At 37.3% G+C, this 23,418-nt stretch overlaps 1 protein-coding gene across 2 annotated transcripts; it reads left to right on the plus strand.

The window, feature by feature from the left end:
• Positions 1-1,044: 1,044 nt before the first annotated feature.
• pex2 (peroxisomal biogenesis factor 2) lies at positions 1,045-23,257 on the plus strand. 2 transcript variants are annotated; one of them, XM_062980240.1, is made up of 2 exons: positions 1,045-1,300; positions 22,046-23,257. In XM_062980240.1, exon 2 carries the CDS (start codon positions 22,060-22,062, stop codon positions 22,972-22,974), a length of 915 nt encoding a protein of 304 aa, XP_062836310.1. In that variant the 5' UTR covers positions 1,045-1,300; positions 22,046-22,059; the 3' UTR covers positions 22,975-23,257. The 2 variants fall into 2 exon arrangements, with proteins under 2 accessions (XP_062836310.1, XP_003219606.1); XM_003219558.4 differs by having other exon boundaries at positions 1,046-1,300; positions 22,043-23,257.
• The last annotated feature ends 161 nt before the right edge of the window (positions 23,258-23,418 follow it).

Here is a 23,418-nt window from a genome sequence, read left to right on the forward strand (position 1 = left end):
TCCCCAGAGATTGTGAAGTCTGTTGAAAACTAGGCAAGAGGGTGGGAGAAAAAACTCTACTCTGTTTGAGGGAACTGTGAATGTTGCAATTGGCCACCTCGATTAGTATTGGATGGCCTTGCACTTTCAAAAACTGGCAGCTTACTGCCTGGGGGAATCCTTTGTTAAGAGGTGTTAGCTGGCCCTGATTGTTTCCTGTCTTGAATTTCCTAGTCTCCTCGGTGTTGTGCCAGCTAACACCTCCTAACAAAGGATTCCCCCATGCAGGAAGCACCCAGGCTTTGAGGCTGAAAGGCCATTCAATGCTAATCAAGGTGGCCAATTGCTACATTTACAGTTGCCTCTAACAGACAACAGCTCTTTTCCCCAACCTGGACTTTCCACAGACCTCACAACCTCTGAGGATGCCTGCCATAGATGCAGGCGAAACGACAGGAGAGAATGCTTCTGGAACATGGCCATGCAGACCGGAAAACTCGCAGCAACCTAAAGAAGTTCTGTTTAGTGGTCATTTGTTAACAGCAGATTGGAGAGATTAATTTATTTCGGAAATTAAATTAATACAGTGAATTTATTTTCCAATCCTGGTTGCCAATTGGCCTAAACCTGGGACCCCATCTACACGACCGTATAATAGTTTCCGAATCCAAATTATCTGCTTTGAACTGGACTATATGGCAGTGTAGATCCAGCCTGAGTGAGAAGAATACAAAAAAAAAAAAAAAAGAAATCACTGCTTCAGTTTTTGATATTATATATATATATAGAATTCACTCTAAGTCTTTGGGGCGCATCCACACTGTAGAATTAATGCAGTTTGACACCACTTTAACCACCATGGCGCAGTGCTATGGAATCATGGCATTTGTCATTTTTTTTCTTCTGGGAGGTAAAGATTTGGAAAACAGAAACAAAACCCGGGCAAAAATTGTGAGTCTTTCTATCTCTATGGGCAAAACGGAAATAGCCCTGAGACGTCGCTCTAGGAGGATTCCGGCCATCTCTCTAGTAACTTCCTGTTTTCCTTTCAAGAAAGCCGCCTTGGCTACGGCGCCATAGAGATGGGAGGGAGAGAAGGGCATATAGGCCGCGCTAGGCGTTGGAAGGGGGGGAAAGAGAAGTGACATCCGGGTCACTCACTACTCAGTGTGTGGGGTTTGTTTGTTTCTGTCCTCTTTCTGCCCCTCCCTTTCTGGGCCGCAAGCGGAAGGGACCGGATGGAGGTGCCTCACGGATAGGCCCTCCCTCTGTCCGTCTGCCAGTCACTCCCTCCTTCCTTTCCTCAAGAGAAGAGCGGCAGGTCAGTCTGTGAGGGGAGAAGGAGTGGAGGAGGTGGGCCCGAGCGCGCTCTGCGGCCTAGTCGGGAGTGAGGCCCAGAAGCAGGCCGGGCTCTGGAATACGGGGACTTTGAAAGGGGAGAGGAGCTTCATAGCTCCTTTCATCTCTTCTCTCTCTCTCTGGGTGCATCTAGAACAGTGTTGCCCAACATCTGGTCCTCTAGGTGTTTGGGACTTCAGCACCCAGAATCCCTGACCGTTGGCCAAAGCAACTGAGGCTCCTGGAAGTTGAAGTCCTAAACACTTCGAGTATTAGAGACTGGGAATGACTGATCTAGACACAGCCATGGGCATACTTGGGCTCGCCAAGTGTTTTGGACTTCAACTCTCACAATTCCTAACAGCCTACCATGACTGCTATAGAAATAATGCACTTTGACACGATTTTTAACTGCCGTGGCTCAATGCTATAGCATCGTGGGAATTGTAGTTTTATAAGGTCTTTAGCCTTCTCTGCCTGAGACTGAGTGGCTGGTGTCTACCCAAACTAATTACAGTAGAGTCTCACTTATCCAAGCCTCGCTTATCCAAGCCATTTTTGTAGTCAATGTTTTCAATATATTGTGATATTTTGGTGCTAAATTCATAAATACAGTAATTACGACATAACATTACTGCGTATTGAACTACTTTTTCTGTCAAATTTGTTGTATAACGTGATGTTTTGGTGCTTAATTTGTAAAATCATAACCTAATTTGATGTTTAATCCCTCCTTATTATCCAAGATATTCGCTTATCCAAGCTTCTGCTGGCCCGTTTAGCATGGATAAGTGAGACTACTGAATATGGGAGCCCAGGTTTTATTGTTTGGTAGCTCTCCTTTGGAGCCTTAAGTGATGCAGCGGGTTAAACTGCTGAGCTGCTGAACATGCTGACTTGCGGTTCAAATATGCGGGATGGGGTGAGCTCCCGTTGCTAGCCCCAGCTTCTGCCAACCTAGCAGTTCAAGAACATGCAAATGTAAGTAGATCAATAGGTGCCGCTCCACAGGAAGGTAATGGTGCTCCATGCAGTTATGCCGGCCACAGGACCTTAGAGGTGTCTACGGACAATGCAGCTCTTTGACTTAGAAATAGAGATGAGCACCAACCATCAGAGTCGGACACAACTAGACTTAATGTCTGGGGAAAACCCTTAGCTCTCCTTGGGGTAAAGATCTTCCCAAACTCCCTGGACTCTATAGGCATTTATTATTTTTTATTTGATTTTATTTTTATCCCTCCTTTCTCCCAACAAGGGACTCAGGGCCATTCTAACAGTGAATATGATACAATGCAGTATGAGTTTTAAAAATGTCTATAAATATAAAAATATTAAAAAGAATGAAATCTTTTGGTCATGAAGCATAAAAAACAAAATGTGATTAAATTAACATTTAAAAGTTAAACTTTCCCCACAAATCTCACCCTCAACATCCCCAAAACCTGTCCCTCATTCCCTCAGCATCTGTATGCTTTCCCACAATGCCCTGCCTCATGCACAGAGGAAGAACTGTTTAAAGCTATGGACAATGCGGTTGTTGCTCGTTTTTGGACTAAAATTATTCAGCTGCTTTATTTAATCAGTTTTATTCTTATTTATTTATGCAATGCTTTTGACACAAATAAATAAATAAATTCCTCAATGCCTGATGACGAGATACATTTTTACCTGGCTGCAAAAGGAAAGCAGGAATGCCTCCATCCTGGTAGATAAGACAATTTAACAAACAAACCAAAAACTTGGTGTTTTTTAGGCCTATTCTTGGAGTTTTTGGGGACATTGATTCAGCAAATTACATCAGATAGACTGCATCAGTTCTAGTTTCTTGGATTTGATTATCATAATTTTCTATGGGCAAGCAGAAGGTAACTGGTGGATGGCATATGTTCTGACCCTCAACAGCTAGAGTTGATAGAGGGAAACTGGTGCCATTTTTGGAATCAGCACATCAATTATACCCAGAAGCAGGGCTAACATTCACATCAAAATGTGTACCTGGTCTGTAAATAGGGAGTTCCAAAGTCTAGGAGCAACCATCACAAAGGCCTTCTACCCACTAAATGCACTTGAACAGATAGTGAGTCAAAGAGAAGGCCCTCTCCAGAAGATTGCAGGGTTCTCACAGAGATACGCTGTCCTTCAAACAACCTGGACCCAAGCTGAATAGTATTGAGCCAGGGCAGTTCAGATGGAGTCTAACTGCATTGATTCTACAGTGTAGATTCAGCCTAAGTTTCTCTGTTCTTTGTTTCTCTTTGTGACTCCATTGTTAGTCAGTGGAAGAGGGCACACCTGGTGAATTTCTGCATATACAGAACACAGTGTGCCCTTGCTATTCACTTCGCTTGATTCCAGGACACCCCTCTCTATCGGATCCCAAAATCTCCAGATACTCTAAGGTGTAGCTACACTATAGAATAAATACAGTTTGACACCACTTTGATTGCCATGGCTCAGTACGGTAGACTGATGAAAATTTTACAAAGTCTTTAGGCTTTTTTGCCAAAGAGTGCTGATGCCTCACTAAACTACAATTTTCAGGATCCTGTAGCATTCAGTCAAGGCAGTTCAAGTGGTGTCAAACTGCATTCATTCTACAGCAGAGGTTTCAATACTATGGCCCTCCAGATGTTTGGACATCCAACTCCCCAAAGCCCTAGCCAGCTTGTCTAATGGCCAGGAATTCTGGGAACTACAAGTTTGACACCACTGTTCTATAGTGTGGGTGCGCTCCAAGTTCTGTTATATAATTAGCATAATTCAATACTACTCCTTATATAAAATGGCAAAATCAAGGTTTACCTTTGTTTTGTTTTTTAATTTACTAGCAGTAGCCATGGATACAAAAGCCATGAACATAGAGGGCTAGCTATACTACCTTTTTGCATTGCTGTTCCATCTTTGTCCCCAAAATGCTTAGGGTGATATCCATGGTATACTAATCTGCCTGATTGCCTGCCATCATGTCTACCACTTTTTATATTTTTTAAAAGGCAAAACAAATGAGGATTTAGAAGGAATACATGGGTAGAGTTGAACCAAAATAGCTTACATCAAGGATGAAAGAGGTCTAAAGTTAATGATGAAAAGTTAATACACAATTAACCAATCATACTGAACACCATGGCAGGGAATTGGACTGGATAGCCCTTGTGGTCTCTTCTACGAGTCTAAGAAAGAGTGTAAAATCATTTAGAAAATATAACATAAAAAGTACACCACCTCTATCCCTTAAAATTGACTCCCTGCAACTAATGAATAATCAATGCCCACTTAAGTAAAAAAAAAAAGTCTTCTAGTGTCAGAAGCGGAGAAGCTTGGCCTCCAGTGGAATTGACCTGCGTAGTCTTAGAAAGCCCTCTCCCATGTTATCACCAGCATTGTCACATGCCCGTGACAATGCTGGAACCAAGGGAAAGCCCTCTCCTGGGGATCTTAAGGCTTGAGTGGGTTTATATAGGGATGTACCATCACATAGACTGAATATAAGCTTTATAGGGCTTTATAGGTCATATCAGCACTTAGAACTATACCCAGAAATGACCTGATAGCCAGGGAAGATTTTTCAACAAGTTAGATGTTCCCTTGTTTAAGATTCTGTTGTGTGTATTTCAAACACTGTGCAACCAGGGGATTGAACTAGATGACCCCAAAAGCCTTTTCCACTACAGTCAGTCTGTTCCAGTCTATACTTGATTGAGCTGAACATCAAGAAATAGTTGCTGGTATTTTTTGTTTTGCTCTGTGTTTTAAAGCTTGCAGTCTTGTAGATGTCATGCACTCTGAGAAATTGTTTTAATTTTTTAAAAAGTTTAAATCTGCTCAATGAATAAAACATTTATATTTACATAAAACCACCCAGTAACCTTATCTCTGGGCTGGCTGCACACAGTAATGAAATACAATTCAGATGCACAATACCATAAAGGAACAATTTGAGGCATGACATATTATAGTAGAAAAAATTACAAATAGAGTAAAAGCAAATCACTAATATGCATAGTAGGTAACAGTGGTTCAAAACACTAACACATGTTTTTTTTAAATCCTTGAAAAATAAAACAAATCAGTTGACACCAAAACAGCAATAAATATACAACCTATAATAAATTGGACATGAGAAAAGCATGGGAAGCTGGAGCTGACATACAGGAGTTCACCCTGCTCCCTGGATTCGAACCGCCAACCTTTCAGTCAGGACGATGGAAGGGAAATTAGATACATAAACAAGGTTGGTAGTATGTTGTAGAAATTTATTATAGGTTGTATATTTATTGCTGTTTTGGTGTCAAGTGATTTGTTTTATTTTTCAAGGATTAAAAAAAAATATATGTGTTAGTGTTTTGAACCACTGTTACCTACTATGCATATTAGTGATTTGCTTTTACTCTATTTGTAATTTTTATAATAATATTAAATAAGCTAGGAATATACTGCATAGGATTTTTTTTTCGTATCAGGAGTGACTTGAGAAACTGCAAGTCGCTTCTGGTGTGAGAGAATTGGCTGTCTGCAAGGACATTGCCCAGAAGCACCCTGATGTTTCACCAGGGTGCTTCTGGGCAATGTCCTTGCAGACAGCCAATTCTTCTCACCTCAAATTCCTAGAACCCCTTACTCCAGGAATTCTTTAGCTCAGTCCTGTACAAGTTGGGGGTAATACTGGGTGGAAATTAGCTTGTCTAAGCCTCTTGGGGCCTCAAATAGGTTTTTAGGTAAAGGGACAACAAGGGTGTGTGTGGTTGGGCCAAGCAGTGGCCAGTCAAGGGGCGCACGGATGATGAATTGGCTAGGATAAGCAACAGTGAGGGTACGCGGGGGAGGGGGGGCAGAAGAGCTCAGCGGGCTGCACAAATGGCTTGTGTAGGCCACAAACGACCCAGAAGCCATATGTTGTGCAGGCTTGCTTTATCTGTTTGTGGAGATTCTGGCTGCTCCTACATAAGATGGCAAGTTACTATTCTATACTTCTGGTTCACAGAATGTTGGATGCATGAATGTGAAAGATAATATCTGTTTACGTAGGAGTAACATTAATGAAATCAATGGGGTTTTCTTGTGCATATAGCATTTTGCCGTTAAATTTTTATCTCTTTATAGAAAAGATAAGTTTTTAAAATCTTCATCAAAATTAAACTTATATGGTTTATTGTTAGGGCTGTTCTTAGAAACACAGACCATGCTTGGGAGTAGCTCAGCAAATATTCCAAATCTTGATTGAACATTTTATGGTCATTTGAATGGCTTTCACTTTCTTCCAGCAAGTAACAATCCAGGCCTGGAAGAAATAAGTATGTCTTGTGTTTGTCAATCTTGTGAAATAATCCAAATAATTGTCACTGAATTTTGCCTAAAGTAAATTTGAACTGAAAGTAGAGGATCTTGCTCAGAAAGATGGAAATACTTTCAAAGAGGAAAAAAGATTTTTTTTTCTTAATTACAATATGTACTTTTGACTAAATGATCAGATGGAAGCTTCAAGAAAATTAGAACTGCCTTTGTAGACCTTATCTCTTATACTGATCACATTCACAGTCTGGATATTATTTAATAGATAACAATATAATGCAGACAACATACTGAGAACAATGTTGTGAATACTATCATTCATTCTGTTGAATAAAACTTTGAATAAGAGTTGATACAGGGCTCAACTTCCCATTGCATTTCACTTCCTAAAATATATTGTAAAAAAAAAATCTTTTGACGATACCCAAATAACCAGTCTTCATATTATGTCTGTTTTACACATCCATTTCATTCATTCCTCAGAAGGAATATCTCAGACCTCTTAAATGTGGTAACATATGCGAGAAAGGAAATATCAGTTCAAAATCACATATTCAAAGCATGCCCACTGCACAGTGCTCAGACTTGATCCAAGCAAAATTGCTATAAGGAAATTAATGCTACATTAGCAGGCACATTTTAATTTCCTTTCAAAGCCCTTGGTACCTCCCTTAAATTATTTCCTTAAGATAAAGATTTGAGTGAGCTAAAAAGTGCATAGTATAAAGCTCTTAATAAGCCCTGTTATCCTTATTAAAAATGGGGGGGGAGGGGCAGAATTCTATCATATCAGTGTTACATTTGTCAGTCATAAAAATTAAAACATTCTGTGCAGATCTCTAATTGTTACGGCATGTTGCTATGTTCAGCAACTTTTTTCCAAAATAATTGAGCCAGCATGGTATAGTGGCTTGTGCATTAGACTATGACTTTAGAGTCCAGAGTCCACTTGTGTTAGGTTGTGTGTTTATATGGACCAGCATACCAAAAATGCAAGGAACGAGAGGAGACTGGGGAAAGAGTTAACAAGTTCATGTACTTGAGCCCATCATGCCTTTCAAGTTCAACTTGTGAATTTTCCTGTTGCAGAAGCTGTGACAGTTTGATTCATTGTCCTCGGGGGTGGTGGTGGGGGACTTCATATGAGCTGGTGCAAAGCCTTCTAAAAGACACAGCAATAGCTTGGAGCCTAGAAATATCCTCATGTGTGCTAAAGCTGTGTGGGATACAAGTTCTCATTGTGGCCCCATTTGCATTGCCACATAATGCAGGTTAACTGCATTATATGAGAGTCTACACTACCATGTAATGTAGTTCAATACATGTAAACTGCATTATATAGCAATGTAGATAGGACCAGAACTTTTCTCTCTCTGCATAACCATCAAAGAATGGTTCCCTCACCCCTAGGACCTGGATTGCCATATTACCTTTTTAGAAAGGTTTTATGCACTTTTGAGGCCATATACCTAGCTTCCCCTTGTGTCTGTTTCCACAAGCAGGTCTTATACCCAGTAACCAGCATGACATTGTAAGGGCTCATCTCAGTATCGGGAGGTGAACTTCCAGGGACTAAAATCTTGCATTAACTTGACACCCTTCATAAGGAACTAGGAGCGTTATCTTCTGAAAGTGTTTATTTATCATAGCTGTTCAGTCGTATATATGTCTACAAAATGCCATTTTTCTTTCTTTTTTACATTACAAAATTGCTGTGAGGTTTGTGGTTTTTCTCAGCAGAAGTCTTAACCTAAGTTCTTTTCTTGGAATGTTTATTGAGATGTGTATCAATAATACACAGTGCTTCTTGAGACTACAAATGAGGTATGTCTCTAATGCTACTTCAGCATCCATTAAGCATCCTCCATAGTCTTATTGAATACCTTAACAACTCATCCAGAGACTTCACGAGATAACATGGTAGAAGTGCTTTCGGATATTTTGCTTTTCTAAACTCCCTTTCACTTCTGTTGTGTTGCAAACTAAAATGGATACCTGGTTTCCCAATTTTTTTTAAACATAAGTCTATTGTTAGATTGCTTTAAATCAAGAGGTTTTTTTAAGTTATTGACTGTAATATCTAAGAAACATTTGATGTTACTGTTAAAATGTTTAAACAAAGACTTTGCATTACCTTGGAATGGTAATCCAAAATTATTGCCCATGCATCCCCACAGGAAGTTTACACTACAAAAAAAAAGGCTTTTTGTTTAGAGAGGGCAGGGATCTGGGGATGGCTCTGGAATCAATGGGTTACCTTTTGGTTTCATTGTACATGAGTAAACACACTGAGCAAAGTCATATACTTGAAGATAAAACCACAGTTCCGTTTGAGACTTGGTTTGATATGGCTAGAGGACTAAAACTACCGTCTTCTGTGTACAGTCCACATTTGATGAAGTTAGGGGCATATGATCCCTGTGAAAATAACATGACTCCATTTTAATTTACATAACACTTCTCTAGGCATTTCTAGGTCCTCCTGCATGGCTCTATGATCAGATTCCGGTAGAAATTGATTATAGAGTTGTGCTGGAGAATTGGGAGTTTCCAAGAAAGAACATTTTAATCAAATCTGTGAAAAGTGAAATCCACAAATGTGGAAGGCCAACTGTATTGTCCCAGTAATAAGTCCCATGTAGTACGTGAGAGGAGATACATGTATGATTTCATTTAAATATCAGCAATGCTTAGAAATTGAGCTTACTATTAGGGAACATGGTTATGCTTTCTCAGTGTAGTAAAAAGACCTAAATACAACTGCTAGTTTCAACTAAGCTGGACCCACTGAGACATCATCCAGCAAGAGTTGACTTAGTATTTTGTAATTGATTTGTTGTATCTACAGTAGAGTCTCACTTATCCAACATAAACGGGCCGGCAGAATGTTGGATAAGCGAATATGTTGGATAATAAGGAGGCATTAAGGAAAAGCCTATTAAACATCAAATTAGGTTATGATTTTACAAATGAAGCACCCAAACATCATGTTAGACAACAAATTTGGCAGAAAAAGTAGTTCAATACGCAGTAATGCTATGTGGTAATTACTGTATTTATGAATTTAGCACCAAAATATCACGATATATTGAAAACATTGACTATAAAAATGCGTTGGATAATCCAGAACGTTGGATAAGCGAGTGTTGGATAAGTGAGACTCTACTGTACTTTAGATGGGACAAGAAATTGATATCAGGTGTAAATGGTCCATGCTGTTTGGATGATGATCATAAATATGGAAAACTATGAATATAGCACATTATTATTTTGTATTTCCAATGCTTATGCCTTGAAAGGACATTCCTATTTTCTTCACTTTAAACAGAAAAGCAGGGTTTAATTAAGTATGTTCAAAATCAGTCCTAAACTGTGATTGAAAAGAACAATAATATTGAAAAAACATATTGAATTTATATTTAATTTTAATAGTTGATACTTTATATAAATAATTTTAGCCACTTCAATTATCTTTAATTGAAGGGAAGGAGAAAACTATTTGATCTTACTGCCAGGAAGTGAATCAAAAATCATAAGAGAATGCTATGGAAAATACGAAATAAATAATACTTTACATCCCTAAGATTCTTTTAAAAGCAATCAGTATTTATTCATCTCTTAAATAGACATAACACACTAATTATACTTGGCAAAAAGAGCAAAGAAATTATCTTTAGAGTGAATTCTGTCTTTAAAAGACTTATTCCAAAGCACAAGTTGAAAAGTGAGTGTCTTAGATACATTGTTAAGCTTTCTAAAATAAAAACAAACATGTCCATTTGGTAGAATTCAGCCAAGGTAATGTTTCATTGAAAATGTTAAGTCTGGTCTGCTACTCCATTAAGCCAAAAGCAAGACGAAACATAAAAAACACCCCAACAACAAAAAAGTGCTCCTTGTAAGTGACTCAGGCCAATCTTGTTAAGTCTCTAAAATGAGAATTATGGAATAGACTTATAAAAATGAGTTGAATAACTGTTGTGAAGTTTATTAGATTTATTCCAGGTGGCCCTGTCTTTTCCGATCTCCTTCTCTGGGGCCTTCCACAGAGCGATGTAACTCAGAATATCAAGACAGAAAATCCTACAGTACCTGCTTTGAACTGCGTTATCTAAGTCCACATTGCCATATATTCCAATTCAAATCAGATAATGTGGGATTTTATTCAGCTGTATGGAAGGGGCCTTGGTGTGCTGCCTGAAAAAGGAGACTTCCTGGTCATTAGATTTGCTTTTCTATCAAAAACTCCATCCAGTGAAGAATGACACTTAAAGGCATGTTCATATACATATATGAATCACACCTCAGGCACAAATTTATTTCAAAGTGCTATAAATACTACTAATTAAAATGTAACAAAGCTGCACATATTTTAGTATATATTAAAATATTTTAAATTTGATTTTTAAAATGAGGGAAAGACATTACAATCTAGCCTTTATTTGTGTTGCTCACAGCAATAAAGTATATGAGTATTTGCATTCTTCTAATTTCTGTTTTGATCAATTGGCTAGTCCTATAAGATTTAGCTTCTGCCAACCTAGCAGTTCGAAAACATGCCAATGTGAGTAGATCAATAGGTACCGCTCTGGCGGGAAGGTCACGGCGCTCCATGGAGTCATGCCAGCCACATGACCTTGGAGGTGGCTCTTCGGCTTAGAAATGGAGATGAGCACCAACCCCTAGAGTCAGACATGACTGGACTTAACGTCAGGGGAAACCTTTACCTTTACCTATAAGATTTAGATTTGCATTAATTAACAGCCTTTTATCCTGGGTAAAGTGCAGCCTAGCAAGTGCATCCTATCATTTCCTCCAGAGTCACTGGACAGCCAGGTATACTGCCTATCTTACTGTATCTAGGAGAGACCATTCACATTTTCAATAGGCTTCAGGAGGGATTCTGCACTGTTTAACATCAAAACTCTTAACCCCGTAGGGTTCTGGTTGCTTCCAGTCTTTTTCTCCACATTCTGGCATTTTGATGAATCTGTGCTTCCTCCAGGGGCGACTGGCCAAAAATCAACCTGGAACATTTGCCCATCCCTGCTTTATTAGGATCAAGGGAATGCAACCAAAGGACTTACCTAGCTGTTCACAAAATTCATTTTTGTAGAATTTTTCCTCAGCCTAAATATTAAAACACAGGAGTGAAAAGAAAGGCAGATGCAGATGCATGCTACATACCAGAGGCCTTTCTGTAACATAATATTGTCTTGCTGTGTCTGGAATCGTCCTTAAAATTCAGTTGGTTTTGCCCAATATAAAGAGCTTGAGTTGTTGAAGGACCAGCATCCTGGAGCAACTACCCTTCCAAGTTGCAGTCCCCCATGTACTCCCAAACTGACTCTGGCCTCTTTTTTACCAGCTTAGAAAAGACAGAAATTTCCTCTGCAGTTCCCAATGCAGTGTCGGGTTCAGCCCTCATCTTTACACTCCCATCGAGTCTGTTTATGGATTCAGCACAAAGCCTGGATGCTTGTGTTTTTCTTTTAGGCCGAAGAGTGTTTGCTCAGTTGAAACTTAGACACCTGCTAGACCCATTTCTGGAAATGTCTGGTCAGGTTGCTGTGACACGTGCAGTAGTTAACGTTCTGTTTGGATTACTGTAATACTTGGAGATTTCAGTGAGTTCAGAGTCCTGCAGCCAGACTCTTGTTCAAAGCCAGGTAGGGAGCTTTTGCACAATGTCCTTTTTATAAGACTTTAACTAACAGTCCCATATCCAGGCACAATTCAGAGTGTTGATTAAGGCCAATAGAACGCTATATAGTTTTGTTGCTTAAAAAATGTGTGTCTGCAAGACTACATCCCCTGTCTGGGTTTTAACATCTTTGTCTCCCTCTTGATATAAGCAACCATCACATAAATGTTTGATGAGTAGCACCATAAGAGAGCACCCCCTTGATTGTATCCCTAGCCTGTGAGATGCCCTTGCAAGGGATGTTAGGGTGTTCCCTCCTTTCCGTTATCCTTTAACCATTAGTCAAATACTTTTTTATTCAAGTTGATTTTTGAGAATTGACTGGATGCTTAGAAAAGGAATTACAATTGTGCTATTCTTTTTCCCACTCCCTTCCCCTCTGCCTTGGTAAGCCTTTACATAGTTTTTAAATGTCTTAATTCACTTCTTGTTATGAATCTCCAAAGCCAACTACCAGATGAAGCCCTTAAGATCCTCCTTATATAAAGTGTACCTGACTGGAATGGAACCTAGAGCCTGGCCTCCTTTGGTCCTACCTTATTAGCCATTGCTTTCAAACTCATTGACTGATTGGCCCTGCTTCTTCCTGAAGCCCTTGCCAGCCAAATGGGAAGGCATCAACCTGACTCTATTGCCACTTTGTACCTCTCTCTCCTTTGTAAGTCCTAATGCTAGGAAGTGCTCTTCGTAGCATTAATCTGAACAGACAAGTCTATTGTTTAAGCCAGAGAGCCAGAAAAAAAGGAAGACGTGCAAATTCCTCTTTAAAATGATTTTGCTAAAATATTTTAGTGAGTAGAACCCAGAGTTTATCCAAGTGGTTGGAGATGTATTGTGCACCCCCCTACAAAATCATCTAAGAGTATTTTGCATTGAGTACCACATTTAATTAGCCTGGGGATAGTTTTCTGTGTTGCTAAGACTGTCACGTACTGCGTGCACTTTTATCATTCTTCACCAGCAACACTTTTTGTCTTGCTTCTTTTCTCATTTGCTCTGCTAGAGCTTTAAGTAGGGGTTGTCATGTAGCTTAAAGAAGAATTTTGTATCAGTAATGTAACAGTTTACATATTTACTTCATCTAAGAATAAATACAAATGAATGAATGAAACAAGTACCCTTTTAAAACATAAACTATATTTTTTAAAAAACATAAAAAGCAACTGCATTTTGGTTTATGGGTACTATGTTATAACAGCTCCAGGTGTTTTGGATTCCAGCTTCCAGAAATCCCAGCCAGCTTACCAGCTGCTGGGAATTGTGGGAGCTGATGTCCAAAACATCTGGAGGAGCAGAGTTTGAGAAACACTGTTATAGTAATGCAGCTGGCTTAATTTCTAAAGGGACTATATAGTTGCCTGCAGCTGTATTTTAACTGTAGATCAGTGGTTCTCAACCTGTAGGTCCCCATATGTTTTGACCTTCAACTCCCAGAAATCCTAATTGCTGGTAAAGTGGCTGAGATTTCTGGGGGTTATAGGCCAAAACACCTGGGGACCCACAAGTTGAGAACTACTGCTGTAGATGTTGCCACTGATAGTGTCTGCTTTGGTAATATGCAGCTTACCTAGCATTGAAAGTTGACTATTATGGGTACTCTTCAGAGGCAAGAAGTATTATAATTATAAGAGTTGTCTGTTACTAACCAATCTAGTCCCCTGTATAATGAGTGTTTTTCATATTTAGGTCTTTCCCTTACATTTCCAAGGCATATGCATCTTTAAAAAAAACTGCTGAAAAGACTTTATATGGGAGAATAAACATTTAACTAAGATACTATGTGAACATATGAGTACATTAATGGAGATCATGTGATTTCTTTTTCCACCTCTATTCCAAATTTAGATGCAGCAGCTACATGTTCTGAAGTGTTCTTTTCCACTAGTAAAATATCTTTATTTAAATACCGAGTAGCATGAAAATAATCAGTTAATATTTTCAGGGATTCAGACATGGAAAGTTTTATAAACGTTAAGTATTATTAGCTATGCTGAGTGGTTAGAGAACCTAAGTCTATATTTTTCTTTCAAATGATAGTAGACACTTAATTGAAGAGTATAGAAATTCAAAATGTAATATGAAATTAATCTTTTCGAAGGTTATTTAAGCTAATGGCATGGTAATGACAAACTAATTTTACAGTGATTAAGAGATGATATACTCAAGGCTTCCAGTGAGGCTTTTGTTGAGGTAACGTACCTATCTTTGATGAGGCTGAAGGTATAAAAATACATTGTAAAGTACAGGTCTCTAAGGAGATTCTCTATTGTGGTTTAGGTTGAAAACCCATAGCTCAAAGGCAGCCTACAGACAGCCAATATGGTACTTAAAAAAAACCCCCAAAAAATTGTATCTCTCTTGTCTGTAGCTTTGATAATGATGTTCATACCTGACAGTTGAAATTTAATGGAACTACATTCATTAAGCACTTCTTGAATTCCATGAAAAAGCACTCAAGGATTGGGTACAGATGATTAAAAAAAAACAAACAAAACGCCGCTGTCATCACAGAGGAAATTACTCCAAGGAATTATCACTTCTACGAATAATGTTTATTCATTATATTTTCTTTCATGGTAGAACTCAAAAGCACACAAAAATACCAAGTATCCTCTCTTATAGGCATTGAGCAGATTAGACCTTATCTTCAGAAACATTGCTTCATTGTGGGCTTTTAAATGCATGTTCTACAACCAAAAAAATAGATCTGAGATGAAAACGATTAGTGCAACTTATTCCTGTATCTGTTTTCACCCTAGCTTGATGAGTTGATTTAGTTTAATTCCACATTTTGCTGGTTGCTCCACAAGAGTGCATCTCTTGCAGCTTTGCCCATCTGATGTAATTTATTATTATTGTTATTATTATTATTATTATTATTATGTTTATTTATATCCCGCTTTTGCTTTCCATATGGAGACTCAAAGCAGCTTATAATTAATAGTATTATAATACAACTTACAATATACAAATATTAAAACAGTATTAAACATCATCAATATTAAAAAATATTAAATTTGCTTCATAGCAATGTTCATTGTCCCTTCTATATAAAAATGAGCTGCTTGTGAAACTAATGTGTCTGCCACACCCTTGTTTTTGTTTTGCTACTAAATATGACACCAAGGTGACAATACTACAGATGACAGCTTTTATCCCACTTTGAAATTTAATGGTTGCCACCATTTTCTTTGTTATTGTGTGCCTTCCATTCATTACTGACTTAAGAGTCTTCAGTGCTGCAGTGGGTTAAACCCTTGTGTCAACAGGATTGTTGACTGAAAGGTCAGCGGTTTGAATCCGGGGAGTAGGTGAGCTCCCATCTGTCAGCTCCAGCTTCCCATATGTGGACATGACAGAAGCCTCCCACAAGATGGGAAAACATTCAGGCATCCCCTGGGCAATATCCTTGCAGACAGCCAATTCTCTCACACCAGAAGCGACTTGCAGTTTCTCATGTCGCTCCTGACACATACAAAAATATTGCTGACTTACTTATGGCGATCCTAAAGCAATTATGTCATGGGGCTTTCTTGGCAGATTTTGTTCACAGGGGGTGCTGCTGTCATCCTCTGAGGCTGAAAAGTGTGATTTTCCCAAGGTCGCACAGGTGGCTTCCATGGCCAAGTGGGGATTTGAATTCTACTGCCCTAGTGTCCTTGTACCACTCTCAATACACGTTTCCATACTGGCTCTCACAAGTCAACTACCACATTCTGCTTTTCTGTTAATCTTGCTACAAAGACATTTTTTTTAAAAAAAATAATTCAAGATGGGAAAAACCCTCTTCAGAGTAGACCTGACATAGGAATAGGTTATGATATAAATTGAAATGATATTCCATATCCTCCAAACATAGTGTCCAAATTGCACAAATGTTTGTGCAAGACAGCATAACCAATATGATCTGAGACATTAATTGGCATCAGGATATACATTCAATCCTGTGATTAGTGCCTAAGTGATTGTTGGCTGAATATTGTAATACTGACTAATTGATGTAAATGACTTTGGGAAGTAAGGTATTTGAATAATAAGAACTTGTATCATTTGGAATTTTATATAGAGTGATTGGTTAATAAGATACTGCATGCGCAGTGAATACAATTAAGGGATTTCAGTCGCCAAACTTCTTTTAATAGAAGTTTAGGCCATTATTTTTTTTTTTTTCCCTTAAGCTTCGGATGTTAAAAATATGCAAGACCAGCATACATAAGCATTAGAATGTGTGACCCTCCATTATGAAAATGCCATTTGTTTTCTGCTAATTATGCTTTAAAAAAGTGGGAGTGAGGCAGCAATGACATTGGATTGGCATAAATTAGTTTATTACAGCCAAATAACTAGGGTTAGAATGACACCCTAGAGATTACTTGAATGCATGCCTCCGTGCTGCCAAAGTTTACAGGCCTGTAAATTTAAATGTAGAATTTTTGTAGGCAGAATGCATTGACAAATATGCCTAATGGTAATACATCTACTTCTGAGCCTTAGAACAGGTCAATAATAATGCTTATATTGATAGCAGCAATGTAGGAGATGTTATTTGGTATTAAAGCTAAAATCCATGTTATCCCCTTAATCATAATTACATTAATATTGACAGGTGCTTGACAATACCCACTTTACTATTGATAGATTTCTGTCAATAATGCATTTCTAAATAAAATATATTCATTCATAATTTGTACAATATTCAGTAAGCAATGCTAAAGTGTATTAGAAGAAATACCTATTGCTGGATAACACCAATTTCATTGGTGATACTCAGCAGTTTGTTTTCTTGCTGCTTGCGTTTTGTAGGCAGGTTTTTCAAATTTTGCTAAAGTAAAAAATGGACAAAATATTGGCTTATTTAAAATAACTTTAAAATATCTGGAAGGAAAGCAGTGGGCTATTGGAGTAAAATAAGTAATGGTCAGAAATATTCTGACCAAATAGATTCAACATCTGGACCACATTTGATTTTTATTTATTTAACCCTTAAATATATTAAGATTTGATCTGTAGAATATGTTTTTCCTTACTAATTTGTAATGTTTACCTGCCTATTCCTTTTATAGGATATTAGGGAAATGCAGTGAACTTTATTTGGGGCTTAGTATTCTAGGCCTGTGAGATATCAGGGATTGGGATAAGATTCTGCAAAATAGTTGCCAGATTTCTGCTACTTTCATGGCATATTCATTATTTTATAATGTTGTGACTTTGAGATATGATATAGCAGTGATTCCCAAAGTGGGTGCCGCAGCAATCCAGGGGGGGCGGTGAATAACTCTATTACCTTTCTATTCTGAGGTCAAAAATAGTTTCATAATTTCAAACTTCAGTGTTTCTAATTTACACCTTTCTTTACTATATTTTACGAAAAGGGTAGAAACATTAATACAAATATCTTTCTGTTTAATTGCTATTAAAATTAAAACAAATAATTTCCAGAGGTCGCTGAGTAATTTTTTTCTGGAAAGGGGGTGGTAGGCCAAATAAGTTTGGGAACCACTGTGATATAGGGTAATGGGAACTAATGTAGTGCCCTTTTGTAAGAGCCTGACTTGTGGTTCAGAAATATTCTAGTTCAAATGTCAGCTCAGGTACAAATTCCTAGATGGCTTTTAGCAAGTCTTTATTTTCTTTCAGCACTAGGCCCACAAAATTGAGTAGCATTACACAATATACTATTTCAGTTCTATTTTTATGTTTTCTTTCCTGTGCCCTAAGTTACAAAACAATGGATTTTAAAACTTTTTGCAGATAATTACTAATTATGAATGGGAAAGCATAATATCTATTTTAGTCTATGTGTTTTGTGAATCTTAAACTTATTGATTATGTTTATGTGCCTTCAAGTTGGCTATCAATGTATCGTGACTCTGTAGGGTTTTCTTAGGCAAGGAATACTCAGGTAGTTTTGCCAGTTACTTCTTCTGAAAGATAACCTATAGCATCTAGTATTTGTTGCAGTTTGAAAACATGCCAATGTGAGTAGATCAATAGGTACTGCTCCGGCGGGAAGGTAACGGCGCTCCATGCAGTCATGTCGGACACATTACCTTGGAGGTGTCTATGGACAATGCCGGCTCTTCGGCTTAGAAATGGAGATGAGCACCAACCCCCAGAGTCAGACATGACGATTTAATGTCAGGGGAAACCTTTACCTTTACCTCCACCAATTTATTTATTTATCTAACACATTTTTATACCATTCTTCTGCATCACATATTTTAAACATTTATAAGTAACTTTACAGGAAAATAAAACAAATCAGCATCTTACAATATAAACAGAAAGAGGTTTTACCTGCCACAAAAATACATTTCTGTAGCTGTCAAGCCATCTTACTTGGGAAGAATGTTCTGTAGGCTAGATCAATAAAGGCCTTAGTGAGCATGTTGTTATGGGAGACACCCAGTGCTTTTAGTGCTAACATTTTTTAACAATTATTCTCTTCAACCATTACAGACACTATTAATTATTTTGCTGTAGATGGAAATTTGTCTCTTTCGGTTTGGCTACATATAGTTTCTTTTTGCACTACTCCCTGACAATGACCCTGGCTTTGATCCAGAATTCTCAGTTGGATTAAATCATACAAATCTATTTTTAAATTATCTTTAGGGATGTTTTCTGGTTGCATTTTGATACAGTGGTTGAATTAATGCTCATCTTTAACTCTAATTTTTCATATCAATAGTGTGTATGTAGTCTGTGCCACAGTCTGTTCCTGGTCTTGCTTTTGTAGAGAGGATTGAGCTTTTCCATCGTCTGATTCCATTGTCTATTTGATTTCTATACTATCAGGTGACATCCATGTATACAGTCGTTTCTTTAGTTGCCTGAAAAAATGTGTTTGCAATGAACAGTTGATCTCATAAAATTTATTCAGTTATTCTGCTGCCTCATTTCTTGATCTTTTTTCAACAATCTTTGTTTCATCTTTGTTTTCTGCTTTTATTCTCCAATTGCCATTGATTATCAACATGTTATTATTATGTATTATGTTTTACAACCTTGACTAGAACATAACATCTTACTCTGGCTTGTTGGTGGCAAATAAATCATATAAAATGGTTTTTAGCTGTTTTTAATTGTTTTCAAATGATTTGTTTTGTTCCTTTGTAGGTTTAATAGATTTTTATGTTTTATTTAATTATTTGAACATTTTGAGTATTATTTAAACATTGTGAGTTGTTATAATTTGTTATAGATGTTTTGTTATAGATATTTGTTCATTTTGTATTGTTTTATGGCATTAAATGTTTGTCATCCTTTGTTGGAAAGTGCCCTGTATCCCCTCAGGGAAATAGGGTGTGTTATAAATAAAGTAGTAGTAATAGTAGTAGTAGTAGCAGTTGTTGTTGTTCTTATTTGTGTGATCAATTTTCTCCTAGACTCCAAAATAGAAAATTTTGATTTCCTCTTCTGTTTCTATAGTTGGGGCATAAACTTGGAATATGGTTATATTGTTGGACTATTGCTATAATTTGATCAGACTTGATCAAATATCATCTGATTGCTTTTGCTACACCTTTCCTCACTATTAATGCCACCTCATTTTTTTTAGGTTTTCATTTCCTTGATCATTACCACTGTGCAATTATCATCCTGAAACTGTCCTATTTCTATTCACTTTAACTCACTCACCCCAAGTATTGCAATATTATACATTACATGTCTTGGTTTGCAATGTCTAACTTGCTTGGATTAATGCTTCTCATATCTCATGTTCCTATAATATGTGTTATATAACTTTGGACTTTCATTTTCACCTGAGCACATCAAAAGTTATAAGTGTTCTTTTGATTAGAGTGGTGACACTTACTGCTTTTGTCTTTTTGAGAAAATCTGGATAATTACACACAGGACATCATTGTTGCCATATGGGTCACAGTCCTATATTATTATACATATATATTTCCCCTCAGCCCAAAGGTTTTTTTTTAGTATCAGCTCTATATTGAAAAATTAATAATACCTAAAGAACTATAGCATATTTATGGTAAAAAAATAAAACCACAGAACACAGTTAAGGCAGTTATTCAAAAATGATATGTAATGTGTCACTTGAGCTGTGCAAGTAGATAGGTTACAACTTTCACAGCTGTTTACAATTTTAACAATATGAAAACCTGTCATATATATTAGCAGCTGTATTCTCCTTGTGTGTTCTCTATATTGGCTTTCTTTGAGGTTTGCAAATTTTATTATGAGGAAAAGTTGAAGGAGCTGGGCATGTTCCACTTGGTGATGAGAAAACCGAAGAGTGACATAATCACTCTCTTTAAATATCTCGAGGGCTATAACAGGGAGGAGATATGCCTGTTTTCTGCTGCCCCAGAAGGTAGGGTAAGGTCCAATAGTTTGAAACTACAGGATGATAGATTTTCATTGAGCATCAGAAGGAGCCAATTGCCCAGAGAGGTGGCAGTTTCTTCTTCTCTGGGAGTCTTCAAAGAGAGGCTGGACAGCTCATTATGGGGATTGCTTTAGCTGGAGATCCAAAACTGAGCAAGAGGTTGAATTTGATGGGGTCCTTTCCAGCTCTTATCAATCATTTGTATGAGAAAATTTTGTTTACATCTGTACGATTAAAGCATAGGTAATGTAAGGTTATTTATTTCCAAGTGTTGGGTAGCTGTATGGATGCCTTTTTCTGTTTACTCGGGCTTGGGAATAAGAGCCACTGAACTCAATAGAACTGAAGTAGATGTAAAGAGAAATAGGATTTAATAAAGTACAGAAGCAAAACTACTTCAGAAAACTAAAATCAGGCAGTGTCTCTAATGGGGAAATGTCAGAAGTGGAGTGCTGTCATAGAAAAAGCCTTTCCTCAAATCACTACATACCTGAGTTCTGGCAGGTGGCTTCATGGGACAGTCTTTAAAGTTAACCTCAATGTATTAGTGGGCATGCATGTATCTGTATATATTTAGCTGGAGATTGCCACTTGTTTTTTGTTTTGTGCCATCTATCTTCTGCTCTAAGGACTAATGAGACCTTTCCTTTCAGATCGAATTGCACATTGGAGTGAAATTTTTATTTCTTTATTATATTCTAAATGTGTTTTAAACTGTTTGTGTTTAAATAGGTTTGCTCATTTGAGTTTTAAAATCATTTTATGTTTGGACTTTTAACTGTGTTTTGTTTTAATTTATGTTCTAAGCTGTTTTGTGCCACACCAGGAGAAAGGTGGGATAATAAATTGTCATGTTATGACAATACATAAACTTGAAAAATAAATAATGGAATGAACTGTTACCTTTTCTTACAACCAAACAGTTCATGTAAAAATCAAACAGCTGACAGGAGCCATTTTAAACTAAGGGAGAGGGGAGGTCATGATGTTCATCTTACTGGTAGCATAACAGGTATTTGATAGAGGTAAACATTGATTTTCAGTGGAAAGTTTAATTTCAGCATTAGAGAAAGACAATTATGAGTGTTGTTATTAAATAGTGTCAAATGTACACAATTATTTACAATAATACAAGAAAAAAACTATGGGTCCTGCCAAAAGTGTGCAGTATTGTTTCATTGAGTTTGTGTCCTGATGAGTGTCCAGGGTTCAGATCTCTGTAAGCAAGTGACCTTGGAATTAGTCCTGTCATCCCATCTTGATTTTAATGTGGATAATATGTCATATCAAGTTTTTACCAAGATGTATAGAATAAAAAGTTCAAATCTCAAAAATTATGATAAAAATTATATTGATGCAACTACTCTTTGTTACAGAAGGCTCCACACTGACAATGGCATCCAAAGATGACAACAAGAAAGTGACTCCTGTACTCCGAGTAAGTCAGCTTGATGCTCTTGAATTAAATAAAGCCCTGGAGGAGTTGGTGTGGTCCCAGTTTACTCGCTGTTTTCATGGATTTAAACCTGGACTCTTGGCTCGAGTTGAACCTGAGGTGAAAGCTTTTCTGTGGCTTTTTTTGTGGAGATTTACCATCTACTCCAAAAGTGCAACAGTGGGACAAAGTATTCTGAACATTCAGTACAAGAATGACTTATCCCAAATGGAGAAATATCAGACATTGAGCAAACAACAGAAATGGTGGTATCTTATTTGCACTGTTGGCGGGAAATGGCTAGAAGAAAGGTGTTATGATTTATTTAGCTATCGACCATTGGAATCATTCCAGAAGACAAAGTACATCATTAATTTAGTAGTTGGGCTTCTCAAACTTGGTGAATTGCTGAACTTCCTGATTTTTCTTCAGAAAGGAAAGTTTGCGACACTTACCGAACGTATTTTGGGAATCCGGTCTGTGTTCTGTAAGCCACAGGGGATTCGACAAATTGGATTTGATTACATGAACAGAGAACTTTTGTGGCATGGATTTGCTGAATTTCTTATTTTTCTTTTACCACTTATTAATATGCAAAAACTCAGACTCAGAGTTTCTTCGTGGTCTTTACCTGTTGCTGGGCACACTAAGCATGAAAATAGTTCAGTGGTATGCTACAAGGAATGTTCTCAATGTGGCGAATGGCCTACAATGCCTCACACCATAGGTTGTTCACATGTTTTCTGTTACTATTGTGTCAAAAGTAACTACTTACATGATACGTACTTTACCTGTCCTAAATGTGGCATAGAGATGCAAGATCTACAGCCATTAAAATATAAAATTGAAATGAAAGAAGTAAATACACAATAGAATTTTTCCTCAAGTTCATTATTTAGTATAAAATGTAAAATCTGTTTCTTTATAGTGATGTTTAAATTCAGCGTTGACTAATAATTATGACCTTTTTCTTTATATCAGTAGATGCTCTGTTATACATTCATGATAAAATGATTCAGAAACTGTAAAGAGACTGTAATTTTTGAAATATAAGAAAATTTGTAGTAAATTAAAAATGAAACCATAATGATTTTGAAATGATTTTCTTACACTGTCATAACAATAGCCATTAAAAGACCGACCATTTTAAGGTGGATGAAGTCTGTTCACAAACGTAGTCACTCAAATTGGTAACTAAATATATTAAAACTACGGTATATGGATGCAACACAACCCCCATAGGTTGTTATGGTATACATAATCTTTTTTTTCCGTATCAGGAGCAACTTGAGAAACTGCAAGTCGCTTATGGTGTGA

This window comes from Anolis carolinensis, chromosome 4, assembly GCF_035594765.1.
Source record: "Anolis carolinensis isolate JA03-04 chromosome 4, rAnoCar3.1.pri, whole genome shotgun sequence".
NCBI lineage: Eukaryota > Metazoa > Chordata > Lepidosauria > Squamata > Dactyloidae > Anolis > Anolis carolinensis.

What these genes read in the sequence shown, in the direction of transcription:
- pex2 (XM_062980240.1), top strand. Translation starts at nt 22,060, where the DNA reads ATGGCATCCAAAGATGACAACAAGAAAGTGACTCCTGTACTCCGAGTA.